Source organism: Aptenodytes patagonicus, chromosome 1 (assembly GCF_965638725.1).
Source record: "Aptenodytes patagonicus chromosome 1, bAptPat1.pri.cur, whole genome shotgun sequence".
Taxonomy (NCBI): domain Eukaryota; kingdom Metazoa; phylum Chordata; class Aves; order Sphenisciformes; family Spheniscidae; genus Aptenodytes; species Aptenodytes patagonicus.
Genome location: NC_134949.1, coordinates 202,136,445 through 202,157,935, shown reverse-complemented (window position 1 = coordinate 202,157,935; position 21,491 = coordinate 202,136,445). Strand labels below are relative to the sequence as shown.

The 21,491-nt window shown below is 43.3% G+C and overlaps 1 protein-coding gene across 1 annotated transcript in view; it reads left to right on the top strand.

The window, feature by feature from the left end:
- Nucleotides 1-5,685: 5,685 nt before the first annotated feature.
- KL (klotho) overlaps nucleotides 5,686-21,491 on the top strand; it is a 55,569-nt gene continuing 39,763 nt past the window's right edge. Inside the window, exon 1 of the mRNA XM_076364270.1 lies at nucleotides 5,686-6,462. Coding sequence (XP_076220385.1) covers nucleotides 5,701-6,462 — 762 coding nt within the window. The 5' untranslated portion in view covers nucleotides 5,686-5,700. The remainder of the gene's footprint in view (nucleotides 6,463-21,491) is intronic.

Below are 21,491 nucleotides of genomic sequence, written 5' to 3'. Positions count from 1 at the left end.
AAAAGAATTAACACACTACAATAGTTCTTAAAACCATTCCTATTTCTTGGTGAGCCAGTCTTTGCCTTGCACTAAAGGAGACCAATATTGGCATGAGCTGAAACCAACAAGAAATAAGTATCTGAACTAAGGTGTCATTCAACTGCTTATTGAAATCCAGATTTAGCAAGCACTAACTTGTCTTGCTGTACAATTTTAGCAGGAGTAATTCTTATCAATTTACCTATGGAAAGTGGTCTAAAGATATGATGATAGAAGTAATTTTGCAGGATATTCTTCCCTACCTGAATTTAATGCATAAAAAATCCAACTTCCATGTACATAAGACTCAGCATTGCATTTTCATTTTTTAATAGTAGTGCTTTTTATTTCTTCATTTAAGCTCCTGTGGATCTTTCTTTTCATAGAAGATGTGGCATTTTGCCAGAGGTTCTAAAATAGTAGGAATTTGAAGAATGAAGGGAAATGCTTCAGCTGTGCCTGAACTGAAGAGATAGGAACACTGTACATGAAAAGTCACTGCACGTGTCTCTAGAGTGCTGTCAGCTCTAGACTGAGCCACAGGATTCAAGCTCCCAAGCCATCCTGTAGAGACTGAATGAAATTGGTTTCAAAATGATAACAGTGTATCACAAATAGAAGTTAAAACAGAAGTGAGAACAGTGAAATTATGTTTCTGCTCATTTTTATACTGCATCAGAGACCACAAACTGCGATTTTCACAGGTATGCACCTCTTAGGGTTGAGATCCAGTCTCTCCAGATCCCATCGAAATTGTTAAATCTATTTCACCCCTGTGAGTGATCCAGTCCCTCTGTTTTCCAGGATTTTCTACACTAAAAGTGCCAAAACTCCTTAGGCAACTCCCTGTTTGGTCTGTAACTTGCCTGGACACCCACCTCCACTCGTTCACACAGGCTCAGCAGACTCGGGGGAGACAGGCATATTTCTTCAACCACTGCAACCAGGGTTCGGTTCCTGCCTAAAACAGGGCTGAAGCCTGTGGCTTATGAGCTGCATGGCTGGAGTTGGCAAGAGGCACCCTTTTCTCTCCTCTCTCCAACACCCCTGACTTTTCCCTCAGCTCTGGACCCTTCTTGCCAGCCAAGTCCATGTCACCTGCCCAGGACAGGAAGAGTGAGGCTGTACCCATTTCTTCACTATCTCCCTTCCCGGGAGAGAAGCCACTTCTTTTCCCTTCTCTTTTTGCCCATCCATTCTTCCATCAATTCAGAAGGCACTTTTGAAGACAGGGGGATCACCTACAAACTCTTGTCTCATCATCTGGATAACGGGGAGGTGCTTGAGGCCTCCCAGAAGTAAAAGCATTTCCAAGATGTCATTTCCAATGAAATGGCATTCCAAGGTGGTGTTTCAACTTCCTCCCTGTCCTTCATCACCTTCTGTGATTCAGGGTTGAAATGGATTTGCGATTTCCCCTGAAGGAGGGTTTGCAAGACTGGGAAGGCTTTGTAGCCCTTGCCTTCCAGGTATGAGGAAGCATCCAGACATTACATGTCCCCTCCCAGGTTACAATGGGATTATCCTCCTTGCTCTATGTGAATAAAATAGAAATTTCTAGGCTTGCCTTGAAGTTACTCCCTGTCACCCTCCAAAGTAAGAGGGGCCAAAGGATTTGGAATTCCACTTTTCCTACAAGGGGATGTTCAGGATTTACCCACTTCTTGGAAACATGGTTACAAGGGTAAAGAGAAAACGATTGGAGTTTAGGTTTCTAATTTCCCACCTCACTCTAGATCCTACAACAGAATAAAGGAGAACAATTCAGAGTCCTTTATGGGATAAAAAGAATTTGTCACACTTGAAACAAGAGATGACTAGAGTCCCCAGAATTAAAAAAAAAAGACATTTCAGGTTCTCTACCACCCTTTCCAACTACAAAAAAGGGGAGATGAAGAATGATGTGGTACTTACGGCTAGAATAGAGGAGAATTTGACATCTTCCCAAGCATTCTTCAGCACTACACTAATTCATTACACCAGCAGGCATATTTTGCACCTGACAACACCGTGTTTCTAATTTGAATACAGTCAGTTACTAGCTGTCTTTAAAGTCATTCTGAATGTACAGTGAATGCATATAACTAGTGTGATCAAGAGAGAAAGAAGGAATAGGTATGGAAGGCTGCATTTTTTCAAGAAAATTGGACTTGCAACTTCTTCTCTGAGAAAATTGAGGAAAAGCTTATTTGCCTCATAGGTTGTGATGTTCTGGCAGGGATGAAGGATGTAAATCTAGAACGCTGTTGCCCAGCTTTCCACTGGGAACAGGTATTCATCAGCAAGTGGAAGTAAAATTTGACACTTAGCAGTTTGCATTTAACAGAGAGAATAAAGAAGTAGTACTGTTATGCAGTGATGGAAACCGTAGAGAAAACGCTCGAGTCTAATTCAGGTGGTGATTTTTTTAATCAGTGTCCCCAACTGGTAGCGAGTACTTTCGTGTCTTGAGATGAAATGCTGAGAGTGTAAATCTATTACACAAGGCTATTTTCAACTGACTGTATGCTTGTATATGTTAGGAAATATGCATGTGAATAGAGAAAGGGCATTAAAACAGAAGATGGCTGTTTTAGGCACTGGGACTGCTTGTTCTGCCACGGTGAGGAGCACAGATGCTACCAGTGTAAGGCTGCTGGTACAGCAGCTTTTCTGTGGAGATTTTAAAATGAGGAAGGGGTTTGCTGCATTGAAGTCAATGCATGAGTGACCTCAGGGAAAGCTGTTAAATGAATCTAAAGCAGTAATAGAGTTACTTTACCTAAATTAGGTATCCCAGAAGATTCAGCCTCTTTGGGGTAGAAACAGAAATGCTCAGTCAGAACACTGTCCAATTTGATTGCAGGCACTGACTGCATAGCAAGCAAAGAAAATCTCAGCACAGCCTAATGAAAATTATACTGACACTTAGAGTACCTATTATACATATTGTCAAAAGTTGAATGTTCAGTAATCACTAATAAAAAGAAGGCTGAAAGGTAAATCCTGATCTGCTGACCTGTGACAGAGTTGGAAGTGTGCTTGCTCAGCAACACAGACATGATGGAACCATGCTTTGAACTCAAGGAGCAGTGAGGGAGACCTGGATGTCTGCAAGTGTTTGGCTGACCTTTCTGCATGGTTAATATTGCACAGAGTTTGTTAGACTGTCTGTTAGGAAAAAAATATATTGGCTCAGAGCAGTGGGTGATTGTGTTGTCCTAAAACATGAAAACAAGCTTTCTCTGTAAGAAAAAAACAAGCAACTGGAGGCCCCAGTGCACATTTTCTGACATTTGCACTAAAAAAAAAGGTTTTCATCTGCCAGACGTACAGGTGAAGTGACAGCTTTGTGCCAGCAACTTATGGCCAGATTTCATCCATCGAAAGAGGACTGCTTGCTTCAGGAGCACAGCCACTGTAGGCTTCCTGGATAGTTTTTGGAGAAGGCAGCCACCTCCAGAAGTTGACAAAAATCTTAGCTAGGCTGACTCACACTAACACCATGAGGCTATTTCTTTCCTTTGACTGTTGAGAGGCTCTGGAAGAAACAAGTTTCTAATGAAGGAGTTTCAGATAAGTGCCTACTTATAGGTGCTGCCTAAGTGTACATAGGATTGATCTAGGTTTTAGTTAATAATTAGCAAATGAAAACAGAATGTACCAAGGTATGTTTTAAAATCTCTTGTGTCCCAGATACTCAGTGAAGTTTTTTTTCCTTAAATGTCAGCAATGGACTTAGCATCACTAATGCCTTGTTTTAGGCTAAGGTATTTCTCAGGCATGTCTCTACATCCTGATATTCAAAACACTCAGGCAGCGAGCTCCAGTGAAGGCATTACACTTGCATTGAAATCAGGTCAGTGCTGAACAGGAGCCTGGCTCTTCACTCCTTGCACAGGGACGACTGCAGCAACGCCACTGCGCACTTAACAACTAATGTCCAGCTTCTGCAAGTAACTACCAGGTGATGCTAACACATAGCTCTGTTGCTGCAGCTCAAGTTGTCATTTACTTATACTGTAGTCAAATTTCAGCAGCTTGTCAGACTGTATAGCAAACTGACTCCCAGCAGCCGATGACCAGCCCCGGTGCTGGGCCTGCCATCCCCTGCTCCCACCCCACAAACTTCCTACCTTAGGGAAGGGGTGTCAGTGGTCCCCTGGGCTGTCCAGAGCTTTATCCCTCTAACATAGGAATAAATTAATCACCACTAATGGAAGACTAACTGCAATCCCGTACTCTACATCTTTGGTCTTTTCTGTAAAAACACCTCAAAACAATGCCTGAAACAGAATGTAAGCAGTGCAGAAAAGGTGGAAGTTGGAAGTTCTAGAAACAGGCAAAGCAAACGCCTTGCCCATCCTGCATGCTAGAGGAAACCTTCAATGGCTCGCAGTTGGCACTTAAATCCATCAACTCATTATTAGTGATTACCTGTTATTTTCCCGTGAGGACGTTTATTTTCTGAAAATAAAATGAAATTATCTAAATGCCTTCATTCTGTAGTTAAACAACAACTTTTATCTCCTGAGAACATCTCCCTGTCCTTAACAGCCTGTCTAGCAGGTGTGTTTTATTCTCAGATGTCCCAACTCCTGTTAGAGTCCACACAACTGAACACCAGGTTTTTGCAATGTGTTGAGCCAGTTTTCGCTTCGCAGCCCTGGTCGAATTGTTTCATCCAAAGGAGACGAGAACAGCAGCCTGAGACCTGCCTTTAAAGAGAGGTCCATGCATCGCACCCACACGATCAGTTAAAAAGTGTAACTCAGTAATCAAACTTTGCTCGATTTGTTTCCTCCCCGTAAAGATCTGTGAGGCATTTCTAATTGGAACTTGTTTTGCATGTGGTAAACAACCAAATACACCAACCTCCTACTCCAGAAAAGAAAAGTGTTATTACTGGGAGGCGACAGTCCATGAATTACTGGGGGGGGTGAGGTGAGTGAGTGTATGATGTCCTTGGACAACGAGTTTCTCTGTAATTACTGTTATACGAGTGATCGCAGCTGCGATGTCTCTTCCCGAGGTACCACGAAGGAAATACTGGGCGAAGGAAAAACCTTTTTTATTTCCTCGCCTTCCCCCCCCCGCCCCGGATCGCTCCCTCCCCTCGGCCCCGCCGCAGGGGCCGCTGCCCGCCGGCCCCCGGGCTCCCCGACGGCGGCACTGCGGGAAGGGGGCTACGCGCAGCTCCCCAGAGGGGATGGATCCGGCCGTCGAGTCTCTCAGTGGGCTCCTTCGTTTCGGGGAAAGAGTGCAGGGCAGCGGCGGGGGTCCCGCCTCCGAGAGGGGCACCGGAGCCGCAGCGAGGTGCAGGCGCCCGGCGGAGCGGGCGGAGGGCTGCGGGGGCCGCCCCTGCCGCCCGCAGACAGGGATCTCCGCCCAAAGGGACCGGGGGGAGGGTGTGACAGAGGCGACCCCGAAGAGGAGACAGGGTCCACCTCTCCCCCGAGGAGCCCCCGCCCCGCTGCCGCCCTCTCCTCCCCGCCCGCCCCGTCTCACCCCCCGGTTCCCGCCCCCGGAGGCAGCTCTCCCCGAGGGAGCGGGGCGGGAAGGATGCAGACGGCAGCTCCGAGGTAATTATTAATAGCCGTGCTCACCGGGGCGGAGCGGGGGGAAGGGGCGAGGTGAGATAAAAGGGGGCGGCGGGGGGCTGGGAGGAGGGAGCCGCCGTCGCGGAGCCCCGCCGGGAGCATGGCCCCCGCCGCGCCGCTGCTGCCGCCGCCGCCGCTGCTGCCGCTGCTGCTGCTGCTGGGGCGGCCGCTGCTCGGGGCGCCGGGGCAGGGCGCGGGCACCTGGTCCCGCTTCGCCCGGCTGCCCTACCCGCAGGACCAGCTCTTCCTCCACGACACCTTCCCCGACGGCTTCCTCTGGGGAGCGGGCAGCGCCGCCTACCAGACGGAGGGCGGCTGGCGCCAGGGCGGCAAAGGCGCCTCCGTCTGGGACACCTTCGCCCACCGCCCGGCCACGCCGCCGGGGTCCGTCGCGCCGGGGCCGGCGGGCGGCGACGTGGCCAGCGACAGCTACAACAACCTCTTCCGCGACGTCGAGGGGCTGCGGCGCCTGGGGGTCTCCCACTACCGCTTCTCGCTGGCCTGGGCCCGGCTGCTGCCCAACGGCACGGCGCCCCTCAACCCCGCCGGGCTGGCCCACTACCACCGGCTGCTGGGCCGCCTGCGGGAACTGGGCATCGAGCCCGTCGTCACCCTCTACCACTGGGACCTGCCGCAGGGCCTGCAGGACGCCTTCGGCGGCTGGGCCAGCCCCGTCCTGCCCCAGCTCTTCCGCGACTACGCCGAGCTCTGCTTCCGGCATTTCGGCGGGCAGGTGCGCTACTGGCTGACCATGGACAATCCATACGTGGTGGCCTGGCACGGCTATGGCACGGGGCGGCTGCCACCCGGCATGCGGGGCGGCCCACGCCTCGGCTATCGGGCGGCCCACCACCTGCTCCAGGTAAATGGCGGGTGGTGGGAAGGGGCCCTGGCGGCTCCTCGGCCCCTGCGTTGTGCCAAGGGGAAGGGTGCGGAGGCTGCCCTCAGCCCACCACGTTGGTGGACCTGTTGCCTGGTCGGCCGCTGGAGTGGAAACTGAATCAACGTGCCCGATGGAGTGTGGGCAGTTGATTTATGGGTTTAAGCCGGCGAGGCTTATAGGTGGGCGGCAGGAACTTTGCGGTCATTTTGAGTTAGGGAAAACACACCGAATTAAAGCGTTTTCTGTATTCTGCAGAAATGTTCAGTCCTGCCGCCAGCACTTGTGAATTCAGGTCTGGGTGGGTGAGTGGATGCATTCAGCTGTGCCAGTCCAGCACTGGCTTACTAAGGTTACTGTGGAAATGCTCAATATGGCTGTAAAGAGAGTTAACGCATTTGATAAAAAAATCTTACTGAGTTAGTGAAGATGGTAGTGGTGGCCAAAATGCCATACTGAGAGATTTTCTTGACAGAGTATGTTTTTTTTTGGAGTGTGAACACTTTTTGGGAAAAAAGACCCTCTGTTCCCCAGCATGTCTAGTAAGCGACATAAGTACTTTGCTATACGTAATTTTTATGCAGTGTATCTATATATGGTGTAATTGTAATGTTTGCTGGAAGCAAACATTGTGGATTCTCAGGGAGAATTAGGCAAAAGTGTGTACAAATCATTTCAGCGACAGGGGAAAGGATTCAGCCTGACTGGAATGGTGCGGCTGTTAAGGCATGATCTATTGTACCTTAATACACGTTCACAACTCTGCTAATGTCCATCCGCTCAGCGTACACTTGGCGGCAGGAGTTATATCCTAATGAGTATCATATATCAGATGTGAACACCGAGAAAACATCCGATGCATGCCTTAGTCAACTTTTTGCCACTTTCCTGCGTTACTTTTGCATTGTTTAGTGCTACAAATAAGTCAAGAGAAAATATAGGTGGGGAAAATCTGGGTAAAGTTTCAGATTAAATTCCTGGTCCTGAAACCTTTGAACTGTTCATTTAGTACCTTGGGGCGTACTTGACCATGTTTCACACTGTGGTTGTACAGTTCACTGAACTAAGTGAGTCTGTTCATGAGTAAAGTTATTCCTAAACTTCAGCACTTGCAGGATTAGCCCCAAATTTTGCAGCGAGACTTCATCACCTATCAATGATTGTGACGCTTTTCATACGGTCACTGAAGAGTTGGTGATGAGTTGTTTGCTATACTTCGCATAGTTATTCTGAAGGCAGTGGGGCTGCGCACAAGGGGATGGGCTGCCGCCTTGGTGCCAGGGGCACGGAACGTAGGGAGCAGAAGGTCCATTTCTCTATCTTCCTACAGACAACATGCAAAAGAAGTCATTAAAGCTGCAAATTTGAGTGCTCAGGTTGTCAGACCGTGGAATCCTTCAACTCCAAGGGTCATAGGCTCACTGAGGTGGAGTTTTAATGTTGTCTGTCACTTAATTTTTTTTCTAAGGCCCCTCCTTTGCTGTGCAAAATGGGCAGTTAATGAGTCAGTTCATGTTCTGTGTGGTTCTCCCCGCCGCCCTTTGTTGAATTTGTTGCTTCAGACCTGAATTAATACAGGGCTCTGAGAACAGACAGTAAAGATGTTTGTCTTTTGTCCCTGGCTTTTACATAGTGCTGTCTGTCTTGAGTATTTATATCCCACATCACCATAGTATCCGAGTCCCTCATAATCTCAACTATATACTTGTTCTCATAAAAGCCTTTTGGATAAGGAAGGTGCTTTTCTATTTAACAAATGAGAAACCGAGGCATAGACTTGCCTATGCCATGTAAAAAGTATAATTAAACCAGGAAAGTCTACCAATACTTGGTTTAGTGACAGAACCTCAGGATTAGCTTTGTTCTAGTGACTGTCATTCAGAGTTTTCACAGTTCGTGGACATTTCTTTTTACACAACAGTGTAAGGCAGCAAGGTTTCATTTTTTCCACATTTCATGAATGAGGAACTGAAACACAGATGCAATTAAGACCCAAAGTGTCCACTGATTGTTGGTAGCCTTTTCCTGGCATGTGATCTTTTTAGAATATTGGTCAGTTATATTATACTTTCAGCTCTTCTACAAGTCAGATCCCAAAATATCAAATCACCTACAGAGAAAATAAGGGACGTGCAGTTTATGCAGAAGAGCTACCATCCCTGACTCCTCCAGGTAGAAGTCTTTAGTAGAGGCAGAGAGAGAGCCTGACTCTTCAGGACAGAGAAGTGAACAGCTTTAACACTGAGATCCTCCTTTTCCTTCCTACATCTCCGTAGCTTATTGATATTAGACCTTTCAACTTGTGTAAGCAATGAAGTAGGAAGCTACAGAGTACGGCTTCTTTGACTACACAGCCTGATATCCATAGAGAAAGTGTATGTAATCGTGTAATGAAAGATTAAGTTATATCGCATATGGTAAGGAGTGAATTACATTTCCATGTGCAAATTAAATTCTTCTCTTACATAATTCTTGAGTGATTGACTTTGCAACTTGAGTAATGTTTTTTAATGTGTGTCTGTGGGTTGCATATAATTTTGTAGGTGAGTTTGGTCAGGTGTCCTAGAAGCACATGCAGCCTTGATTTGGATCAGAAGGTTGTACGGTAGTACTGCTTCACCACATAACCTGGAGGATGTGTGCAGCACCAGACAGTGCTGCCGGGAGATACAGTCCTCACAGCCCCACCAGAAAAGATGTGGTTGTGTCGTCCCACACAAAACCCCCCTTTCAGCTGCCTAACGTTTTGCTGCTTATGTCTTACATCATTACCCAAAAGGTCTGGTCCCAGGTTTCTTCCTAATCCTTTTTCCTTCTCTGTGGCATTTGTGTCGCTTTTTTTTTTCCAGAGAAATTGAGCTTGCAGAACATGTTTGTTTTTTAAAAGATAAAACGTGTTGTCATAGATGTTTGGTTCTTAGCAAATGAACAGACTAACTCTTAATATGCATGTTTTCTGACTTTTTTTTCCTTATTTACAATATGCAGTTTTAAGCGTCTTCTTTCTGCATTTATTCAAACCAAAGACCCTCATAAGTGGAAAGCTTAATAGCTAGTGAAAGCTGATGTCTACTAATTTATTTTACTGGATGTTAATTACATTAGAAGATGAAATAATTTCCTTTAAGTTCTTTAAAATTCAACAGATATGAGTGTGGATTTTGGGCTCTGTCTTTCTGAGTGAGTTATCTATTATCTGAATAAATAATCAAATAAGAGTTTGATTCAATTCAGGTTGTTCAATTCAGGGCTGGTGAAAACAGGGTAATGACATTTGATCTGAATAACGATGTTTAAATTTAGCTTGAATAGATTTCATCCTATTGTACTGAATTTTTTAATTACCTTTCATTTTTCTGAACTTCCACAACTGAGTCATAACAGATGCTAAATGGACAGAGTAAGAGACACTTTTTATAAAGAGCAAAGAAAAATAATGTAAAAAATACTTGTAAGAAAAAACATTTTATGGATGCATCCTTGGTTCGTTATTGAGGGATGTTGATCAGTATTCAGTGAAAACTTCACCCTTTTATAGTATTTCCACCGACAGTTGTTGCTTTTGACATGTCTAAGGCCTTCAAACCTGGTAAGAAATGGAGGAAGCTGTACGCGTTTATTCACAAATTAAATTGAATGGATCAAATAATGTTCATAGAAGTTGGCATTCTCTCAAGTCAACAGCCAGAAAATGTAATGCCAGCAATCTGTCATGTATATGATGCATCTCTTTCTCCAGATAGGAGTTGAGAGGGGTCATTGTATTATGTTCTGGTTTTTGCAAATGCATTTTTTCATTACTGGTTCACAGTATATTGTCTGAGTTAAACAAACTTGGATTTACTCAATATAAACAGCATTTGCAGAAACAGAAGAACACGTTGTTTCCCTGAAGAAGTGAGTGAATTGCTGCCTGGAAACCAGTCACATAGCAACAGACTGATTTCTATTCCAAAACTCTTTCCAAAACAAAAGGTAAGTACTCTTTTGTTGACCTTCAGTGCTAAACCTAATAAAGTATCAGTAATTGCAGCATAGGAGAATGGTCTTTTCTCGGTGCATATTGTTTCTTTCAAAATTGGGACAGCCTTCAAACTTTCACTCCGTGCAAATGGAGTGATTCTGGATTTTCCTGAAAGTAACACGGCTCATCGTAGTTGTGAAGACCTACAGAATTTTTAGAAAAAAGAAGGAATAATTCTAAGTAATAGTATTCTTTTTTTCCTATTCTTGCTTTCTTAAGACTTAATTCAAAGAGCAACAAAGAAGAAATTGGTTCTGTTTCTGGTTTTGAGTATCCGTTGGGTAGGATATATTTGCAAAGAATTGATTGCAGTAGTGATTATTCTAATCACTAATCATTTGAATCAGGTATTTTTCAAATGTCAGAGATGACAAACAAGTGCAGTCAAACCATAGAGCAAGTTCAGATCTGATGCTGCAGTTTTCCATGCCAGTAGCTACAGACAGTTATACTATGTTCATAAATTATATTAAAATCTATAGCGTACCTTTCTCAAGCTTTAATCACCAAAAGAAAAAAATAAACTGAGTTTCATTTTAAAAGGTGATAAACAGAGGAGTTTGGGTTTCAAGGATGCTGATTTTATTAAAATTAGCTCCAAAGATAGAATATGTAACTTTTCCCTTGCCATTTCCACCTGATCGCATACACATTTGCAAAAGGAATGTCATTTTCAAATATTCCGCTGTAACAAAAAAGCAGTATGTTATCTTTACGGAGTACTTTGATGTTTAATTATAGAAATATCAGCGCTACGTGGAGAATAAGGTGTTATCATGGAAAAGTAAGAGTGGACCTCCCTCAAGTGTAGGGGTTCTATAACTTGAAAAGCTTTTTAGAAATTATAGGAAATCTGATTAAAACTCAACAGACAGGACCTGGAAAGGCTACACTGGTGACTGAAGTGGGATGGAAGCAGAATTTGTGTTCTCTGTGTGGAAGAGCACCAGGTGAAGCCCATAGGTACGTTAAGTCCCACCGCAGCTCTTTTGCTGTTCGTTGCAAGGATGAGGATTTGTTGAGGGTCGTTGTTCATTATGAGAATTTCAGTGCTTAGTAGTTGTGGTTTTTATAGCTGCGAATCTCTGTATTTAATTCTATAGGCAGCCCCAAATCTGTGTTTTCATATCTCATTTTAAGTGCCACGTGCCTGATTTTTAATTGTTGCAGTAGCTGCTGCTGGAGGTACCTAGGTGATATTCCTGGTTCCTATCCAAGGTAATGTGGTATGCTTCCTTTTTAAATAGCATGCTTTTCATTTAAGATCGAAGTTTTTGTTTAACATGTTGGGCAGGGCTCTGCTCAGTGCCAGAAAGATAATGACTACTGATTAAGCAGTTTGATACAGATAAAGGCATTTAGATAGGCAACATAAAATTCACATCTCATAAAGCCTCACTGGGTACATGAGTGTAAAGCTGTCTGCTCCTTGATAGTCTCATTTCGCATTAATAAAACCTCATAGAGTATGAGACATTCTTGGTTCTTCTTCGTCAACCTCCTTCCTCAAGCAGAAGAGAGCCTGTATTTGTTACAGTTTCCGGGCATCCAAAATGAAGTGTGTGGAAGGACTCGTGTTACCGTGCATTCCTTTGTATGACAAACTTTTCCAGTTTCCATTTCATCTTGCTTCTATGGAAGGTTTTCAGTACTTAAGGTAGTTGATGGGCATAATTCCTACCCGTACTTAAGGATATTGTTGGGATCTGGAAAATACAGCTTTTCTTCAATTTTTGCAGAGTGAAGTGCATATTTTAATTTGAGATAGTTCACCATTTTTTAGTCCCTGCCTTTCCCTTTTGTCTGAAGGCAAGGAGCTCTTAGAGCTGTTCCCATGATAGGTCAAGTAGAAGCCTCTATTCAGCAACCATCAGCAGGTGAAAGTGCAGAGACAGTCTTTTCTGTTGAAAGTGTCGTCAGGAAGAAATGCTCTGTGATGTAAGAGAAAGTTGCTTCACTCATCACATGCCCTCCTTCCAGAAGGTGAAATTCTGATCTCTCTTGCTTTGGTAGAAATTAAATCAGAATGGGACTCCAGCAGTTTCTTGGGCAATTACCTTAGCTTCGTTCCTCACAATTATTAACTCTTTCTTTGAGTAACAGCATCTCCTTCTCAGTCTACTCTGGGGAATAAAACATTTTTTCCCTATCTTCCAGTATTTCTTCAACTAGACAGAAGCGGTGAATACGTCTATACAGCTGGTAGTACTGTTGGCAAGCAGCGACCATTAGGACAGTGACTAGAGAGCAGTGCAAGCTGTGGGCATTTGGAGACGTTGCATTTTAACTATTTTTGGTGACTATGATGCATGTCCTTCTTACATTGGGAGGAGCCGGAAAGAACAAACAGCCACGTGCATGTAGATGCTCTGTAGTTTGCTTAGCTCCAGTTTGTGGTGTCTTGTGGTTTACAGTTTGTAGTTGGCAGAGTTTGAGGGCTGTTTGCTAATCCTTGCAACTGAGTGTGTGATTTGTGTGTTTGGTTGTTGCTGATTAACAGTTCAATGGCTGAACTTAATCTGAAGGTGCAAGGCTGATCTTGGCAAAGTTTTAAAGAAGCCAGGCAATCAAAGGAGCCTGCTTGTAGAGACTTGTAAGTAAAGAAATGTACACAAGGAGATTTTCTTCTTCCTTTCCATGATGGTAAAAATAAAGAAGAAGGAATGATGAAGAAGTGCTTCTGAAGAAGTAAGGGAGGTGACCTCCGTATACAATGATGACAGATTGTAGAAATTATAGGGTGTGTGTTATTTATTTTAAGTACTAAATAAAAACTACTCATGCTTGAATATTTGCCTGCCAAAGCTTATAGAAGAGCGTCTCAGGTAAAACTTTAAATGCTGATTTTACATTAAATCTGAGAATATGGTGGAACAGAAAAGGTTGTAGAAAGCATCTCAGGATGTTTAGGAAATTCCTGAAATGAAGACTGGACAGATTTCTGAGGGAGAAAGTGACCCATGGAATATGACCATGAATAAAACACAGAAGAAGAGACTGGCTTCTGGAAGAAGAACTGAATTACAGCACTTGAGAGAAAATGTGCCAGCGGAAAGAGAAGGTTGTGAGTTGTCGAGAAGGAAGAGTAACTAACTAAGCACAAGAGGAGAAAGATACTGGCCATAGCAAGGGCTTGGAGCCTTCGGTAAAATGGGATGAGTAGGAGACAAATGATACCAAGGAAGGGGAAGAATTAGATTCGTACTAATGCTCTCTGTAAATGCTCCTGGGCATAAATATCAATTACAGGAAGAAAATTTACAGTTAAAGGACAATATGCACACACACAAAAAAGGATAAAAGTTCAATATCAATAAAATTAGATTGGCTATTAGCAGTCATCGATAGCCCTTGGAGGAATGAGTTTCTGGCATGGCCTTTCAGTGTTAATGGTAGGAACAAAAATCTTATTTTAAGACAGCTAGAGCAGTTTGAGAAAAGAGGCTCTCGATGCATTTGGTGGCAATGGAAGTGGCAGGACTTGCAAACCTGTATTCTTCCTCTTTGCTTGCAAATTCATATCAGAATGATACATGGCATAATTTAAACTCTGAGAACGTAATTCAATGGAAAAAAAATGACATGCAATCTATGTCAACAGTAAACAGTTTGTTTAGGATATTAGTGATAGCAACTTCTGGCTTATTGTGACACTACTCTGAGAGCACAAAACACTAATAAAAACCCTGGCTTATGAAGTTTGTAGTATACGCCCCTGGAAATTTGGCAGGAAGGGTCCTTGCGCATTGGAGTAAGACAAAGCAATTTAAGAATCTTTGGATCTGGCCACATTGAAGCACATCTGTATTGCTTCATTTTTATGTATGTTTAGTCTGGGAAGAAAGTAGCGTTCTGTGTTATGGAGAACTGCAACAGTTTAAAGTTTAGTTTTGTTTTGATTCTGAAGAAAAACCCATATTCTAAATTGTCCCAGTTACTGAAATCTTTACAGATGCTGTTTACAACAGCTGGTGTAGGAACCAAGGGACTGGGTCCACGGGTGGTTCCAGTGCCACCAGGCAGCCGGGGCTCTGTGACTTCTGCATGACAGGAAGCACAGGGGCTTTTGCACGTCTCGGGATCCGGCCAGCCTGGGAGGCTGAAAGGCCGGGGAGTGCTGCGAGACACCCTGAGACGTGCTGTTCAGCTAGAGGGTGAGCTGACAGGGAGCCACGCGCATTTCCAGTGGACTGTCACTTTGGTCTGCACATGATAATTTTGATACTTGCACTTTAGGTCTCATGATAACAGTTGAGCTTTGACTTCTGTTTTGGTCGGCTTAGCACATCTCTAAAGACAGCTGAATGGTTTAAAATTGGCCAGGAGAGATTATACTATAGAAATGCCTTGTTATTTTGTGAGTCCAAAAGTCAACCCAGGAATCCTTTTGTAGGTTAATCAGTTTAATGCCCTTACTAAAGGCTAGAAAATGTTGGCACCACTGGGATTATATTTTACAAGCTATTTGCTTTACAGTTGGGAAGATAGTAGCATCTGTTTGTTTTGATTCTGCTTCTAGAAAAGACGTCAAATGGTTGGGTGGGGAGGGGGGATGGACTTGTAGCTGTTGGTCACATGTTCTGGTAAGAGTTCACTGTGATTTTCCAATGCCTTTTCTCAGTCAGCTTTTTTCTTGTTTTTTGAATATGTAGTAGCTCCACTGGATCAGTTGTTTTTCAAAGCTGAGGGCAAAGTTTACTCTATTTAACTTTCAGCATTTTAAGGAATAATCTCATTTTTGCGGCAGGCACGGAACTGTTGAACGTAGTTTTTGATTAATTATTCTAATTATGGTTCCTTAACTGAAATATATATAGAAATGGTAGAATTATGCAGCATTTATTTTCATTTGAGAAAGTAGGTTGGGAATATTTTGTATTGTCAGGCTGAGTGATTATTTTTTGTTTTGTATTTTGTAAGTAATAACCTTTTGCTTCAAAATCAATTCAATAATTCCGACCTCAGGTTTGAAATGAAAGTTCAAGTGGCTTTTGACTGTACAGTAATGACGTTTTTTGTAATACACTTATTTAATTCTTCATTTCTTTTCCTGTCATAGTACAATGCTAACTTGGGTACAGGCCGTGTTTGGAGAGAGAAGGGCCATCACGACAGAATGGCCATCACCAGTTATGTATTCCATCAGGAGGCAAAATCCAGGCCAGAAAGAGTCGTAGCAAAACATGAGGTGATAGGAAAGAGGAGTATTAGGAAAACAGACAATGCACAAGGAGCTGGTGAAATGTGGGGGTGACTGGCGGTGAGTGGGAATGCAGAAGCTGGGTTTATGAGACAATGATGCATTTTTGTGTGCCTATTTAACATTGAAAATTAAACTTGACGTGAAATGAGACGGCCTGGATGCCACCAAAGGTGAGTTGTTCTCTGGTTCATTTTTATTTATAAATGTCATATGAATTTTTTTGAGGAAGCTGACTAGTGATTTAATGAAATCATAAACCAAGCTTCACAGTGATGGAGCCTAATTCCAACAGTCTGTCTTGGCTTATGGTGTCCACTTGCTGTCCCCACATTGTCACCAGCACTGGGAGTGGGGGACACAGTGAACAGCCTGCAAAAGAAAGGAGGGATGCTATGTTGAGGCTGGGTTTCTCAAAGGAGCTTAAGGAAAATAAGTGAGAATTGAATTTTGCTTAAGCTTTTTTGAGAATCCTATCACTTTCAAGCAGTTAAGTAAATTAGCAAGTTGAACAGATGTATTCCTCTTAACTTGAAGAAAATGTGATTTCCCATATTCAAGTAGCACCTCTGCTGTGTGAAGTGTAAGACCTTGGAAATGCACTGAAGGAGCTCTTGAACTCAGTTTGTCATCCTACTTCCCCTCTCAGCTGTGAACATGCCTCTTGTTTTGAATGAGAAGGGAATATTGGGATATACCAAGCAGGACAAAGAACAGAGCTGGGGAAACATGATTCAGCTGCAGTTTTGCATCTTAATAATATGCTTGGTAGAATCAAAAATCCCTCTTTTTCTTCTTCATAGTCAGCTGTGATTACTACATCCCCATCATGTCAGCTAGCCTTTTCTCTGATTCCTAATACCTCCTGTTTTCACAAAGTAATATAATGTAATTAGAGCAAGTCAGAAAGATCTAAAACCTGTGAAACTGGAATTTGCTGATTCATTGAAATTAAGATATTTGAGAGAGGGACTTCAGTTTCCCATAAAAAGTTGAGAACTAGGGGAAATAAAAATCAGTCGGTTTATTTTTACTTTGCCATGGAAATTCTTGGTTTTCCATTTAGATGTGATACTGAAAAATTTCATTTTGATACAGTGAGTCAGTCATTTCACACACTGCCTTCTCTATTCTTTCATTGGATGAGTGCCCACTGCTTCAAATTGGGTCAGTTTACCCTTGTGAAATTGCTATGTAACCTGCTGCAATATGACTGACTTCTTGAAGCTGCAGATTGGTGCCTTTTATTCTTTGATGAAAGAAATGAAAAAGGTCTTAGAGCTGTCAGGACAGAATTCTTGCACCGTAGCGGTTACTCTATGTCTCATATTTGTAGCTGGGCTGCTTGTGCCACTTTTGTGTGAAACTGTAATTATTCAGTGATTTATCCTGCTCCTCTTTCCTATTTCTGGTAAAAAGAAAAGTGGTACTTGAAGGAGGCAGTTGCTTAAAAGGGGGGAAAATTCTAATAAAAGCAGCATCAAATTGGCACAGTCATTCTGAGTCCGGATGTTAGAAGCAGCAAACTGTAGCACAGGGTAGCTCAGAAACAGCCTTTTTCTATAGCCCAGCTTAGGGTAATGAATAGAGACCACTTTAAAATTGGTTGGTGGTGAAACGGTTATAGAAACAGCATTGTATCGCTAAGCCGTGCAAGGCGAGAACCCTAAACTACACCAGTCAGATCCCACTTTACCCAGGTTGGACTCTTCTGGACAGAAATGTTTCCTGTGTAACTGGTAATTTGGAATAGGTTTGTAGAAACCAGAGGGGATGAGCGTAGGTATGGATGAGATACTGATGCTGGCCTGTGGGATCTGGTTTTGCGGGCTCTGGACTGGTGGTCAGGAAGGAATTTATATTGTCAAGGAACAGTGATGTTTCTTGTTGGGCCTCTTCTCCCTCTCTCTGTGCCATGGAAGGTGGCAAGGTTCCCAGGATCATTAGGGCATTTTACCTAAATAATTTGCCTTCTGTGGCAAGGGTTTAGGATTGTGATGATATCTTTGTTCTTTCCTGTTTTATTCCTGTGGCCCATTGTGATGTTTGGAGCTTTGCGTGTTTTTTCTTGCGTTAAAGGTCTCAGGATTTGTTGTGTGGCTCACAATGCCACGAACATGGAAAAGAGGGGACATATAGTGGATATTATTGTGTAGCGTTTGGGGCTAAAAGCTTGCTACACTATTGGAGGCAACTAAACCTGATAATCCATGACTCTCCTTTCCATTTTTTGCTGAAGGACTGTTCATTTTGTGGGAGTGCTCCTGGGGAATATTTTTTAGGAATGAGGTGAGTATGGAAAAGTGAACTACAAAGAGAGAAAGGAACTGGAAAGGGTCAAACATACATTGGAGCAGCATGTTCCCAATGTGGGAAAGGACCTGGAGGGTCTGGAAGCAGACTTGTGGGGCACTAGCATTTTGTAGACCCAAGACCACATAGAAATGCCTGAGCTATTTATACATGTAAGGGAAAAAGTTATAGTGGGAGGTATACAGAGACAAGGGAGTCAATTGCTATGTCAAATCCATGGAATAATTTACCAAACTAAACAGTTAACTATCAGAGAACAAGGCTTCCTGTGACACGAACATTGACATTGGGTATAAGATAGAAACACTAGCAATGACAATTGCCCAAAAAGTTGCCAGACAGACTCAGCTTTTTTGTTACATCACTAGTTGCATAATAAAGCAAGTCCAGATTTTTGAGTGGCTGGTGCAAGCAGCTGAAGATTTTTCTCTGAAGCACCTTATTCTGGAACTGCTTCAATGATAATGAGATGGGTGCGACAGCCTGACCCATTGCAGTGATTGTTATGTTCTACTATTATTCTTCTGCAAGTGTAAGAAAATATTACTTTCTTAGTTCCCACATTATGTTTCTGGTAAGATTAATTATTGACCCCAACGCTGAATAATTCACTATTGTTTTGTGCAGTAACTATGCATACATTTAGGAAGCACCAGCCCAAAGCCTCAGTTTTGTGTCTCAAAATCTTTAAAGGCTAGAGTATGTCCAGAAGACAGACAGGCAGTAGGTGTCATTCTGGAGTGTGTCCAATGAAACCACTGCAGTTCTGCACTGGTGGAATGACACTGCCGATGTAAATGCTGACAAACAATGTAGATTATTGGAACTGTAGCATAATGTGGTAGTTTGGATACAGATAAATACCTTTTCTAGCTGAAAAAAATTGTCTTTGTTTTGCTGGCTGTGAAATGGATAGGTTAGCTGAAGAGTAGTCTGGGAGATACGCAAGTAATTTTTTTATCAGCTTGTCTCCTCCAGATTGAGGACAAAGGAGAGCATGCAAGGAAAACCAGTGTGCCTAATCAAGGGTGGACACAGCTGATATAGAAGCGGTCTGTTTGAGTGTCAGTCAGCCACCAGTTCTCAAGCTCCACTTCATGGTGCTAATAGGAGAGTCGGATGGGGATTACAGTTTGCAGAGTCCCCACATTCCCCTTTGTGTGTAGCATGAAAATAACTCATTGGTATTGGCACTGGGTACAACTGGGACAGTCTTCAGCCTGCAAAGATTATCAATAACAAATTATATTTATCCAACAGCTGAAAAAACAGTGTTCAACTACCCAGGGTTCATATCCACCCTGAGTTACAGCTGTCAGCAGCAGGGTGTTTTGCTGGTTTGAGTGAGGCTGTAGCATGGAAAATTGCTCCTGCCCCGCAGTTTAGCAGTGTGATTGTGCTGTCTTCCAGGCAGTGTATGCGTCAACTCTGAGACACAGTTTGGCATCTGCTTGGCCTTTCAAAAGTTGGCTTTTCAATAACAGTTATAAAATGTGGTCTAGTGTAAAGATATTTCTCTTAAAGTGGTTTGGCAGCATTCCCAGTGATCCCAGAGGGAAGAGCAGCTAGGGCTTGTTTTCCAGCTCTGAGCCAGCTGTCCACTGGGCTGACCAGGGGTGTAGCTGTTTGTCCTTTGGCTCTGCACCACAACTAGCGAGTGAAGACATGGACTAAGCTGTCCTTGGCTGCCTGCCAGCCTTTGGCATAGAGCCACATAATTTGAAGTGGTGGACCAGGAGCTCAAGAGTCATACAACAGTGTTGTATCAGGGCTGGTGATGGCTGGATGAAGATGGAGGAATGCAATATTGTCATGGTTTAACCTCAGTCGGCAACTGAGCACCAGACAGCCGCTTGCTCCCTCCCACCCCCCCGGTGGATGGGGGAGAGAATCAGAAGAGTAAAAGTGAGAAAACTTGTGGGTTGAGATAAAAACAGTTTAATAATTGAAATAAAATAATAATAATAATAATAATAATAATAATAATAATAATAATAATAATATACAAAGCAAGTGATGCACAATGCAGTTGCTCACCACCTGCTGACCGATGCCCAGCCAGTCCCCAAGCAGCGGCCCCCCCGGCCAGCTTTCCCCCTGTTTATGTACTGAGCATGACGTCACATGGTATGGAATGTCCCTTTGGCCAGTTGGGGTCAGCTGTCCTGGCTGTGCCCCCTCCCAGCTTCTTGTGCACCTCCAGCCTTCTCAGTTGGTAGAACACGGAAAGCTGAAAAGTCCTTGACTAGTGTAAGCATTACCTAGCAACAACTAAAACATCGGTGTGTTATCAACATTATTCTCATCCTAAATCCAAAACACAGCACTGTACCAGCTACTAGGAAGAAAATTAACTCTATCCCAACCAAAACCAGGACAAATATGCATGTGCTTTGCTAGGTAGATGCTTCATTGCAGTAGAGCCATCTCCTTTGCAGGCTGCAGAAATAAACACAGGGCAGAGCAATCACACTTGAGCTAATTTTAGACATGTTCAGCAGAGACATCTACATTTGAGCTCGCCATCCTAGGGTCCTTTTACGGGCAATGGAGAGAAGTGGACATGGTGTCTCTCATCCTAAGACCAAAAAAAAAAAAAATTAATTGTCCCATTTCTTTCTGTGGGGTATAGACAAAACCTGTGGTGACAAACTCAAACCCAGACTTTTTGTAGACAGACTTTTACACTTAGTCAAATGAGGGTGGGGAGAGGTGAGGTAGATGACAGAGGAAGGCAGTACTGAAGGGCTAGTTCAAAAATTGGCTTGAGATACTTTGTATTCCCGTGACTTCTCAGATGGTGGACTCTCATGATCGGATCATACGCAAATTTTGCCTGAGTCTCATCTATTTCAGGCATGTGATATCTGTGGAGAAATCCTGTATCTCATGCTCTCCCCTGGTTTTCCTAAGCACTGAGCTGAGTCTTCTGACACAGTGAAGCAGCTGATGCATGTCAGTGCAGTTGCCCCCTACAAGGGTGCTCAGCAGCACCCGCTTGGTCCTGTAAAACCAGAGCAACCAAATAGCCATAGTTTCCCATGTAAGATCTCATGAGCATTGAGTACCCCCATCCTGTGGCTCTTCACTCCCTTTTGCCAGTCAGCTGCCACTGACCCACCATGACTGTTGAAGGATGCTGAAAACATTTCATGCCTTTTCCAAAAATGTAAGGAGAGCAGTCCTTGGAAAATGTAGTTAAAAACATAAAGTTTGAAACTTTAAAATTAACACAGTCTTTTTTACCCTGGTTGGAACTGATTTGCAAAAGGAAACCATGTACTAGTTTTCAGTATCTCTGCCTGGAAACAAAAAATGTCTCTTCCCTGGAGGGCCCTGTTATTTTCTCCAAGGAAGTTATTGAACCTCATTTCAATTTAGGTAATACAATATGTATTTACTGACTATGATAAGCAGAAAATTTAAAATGTGAATTAAGTCTTAAAAATAAAAAGTCTAATTATTTTAAAACAA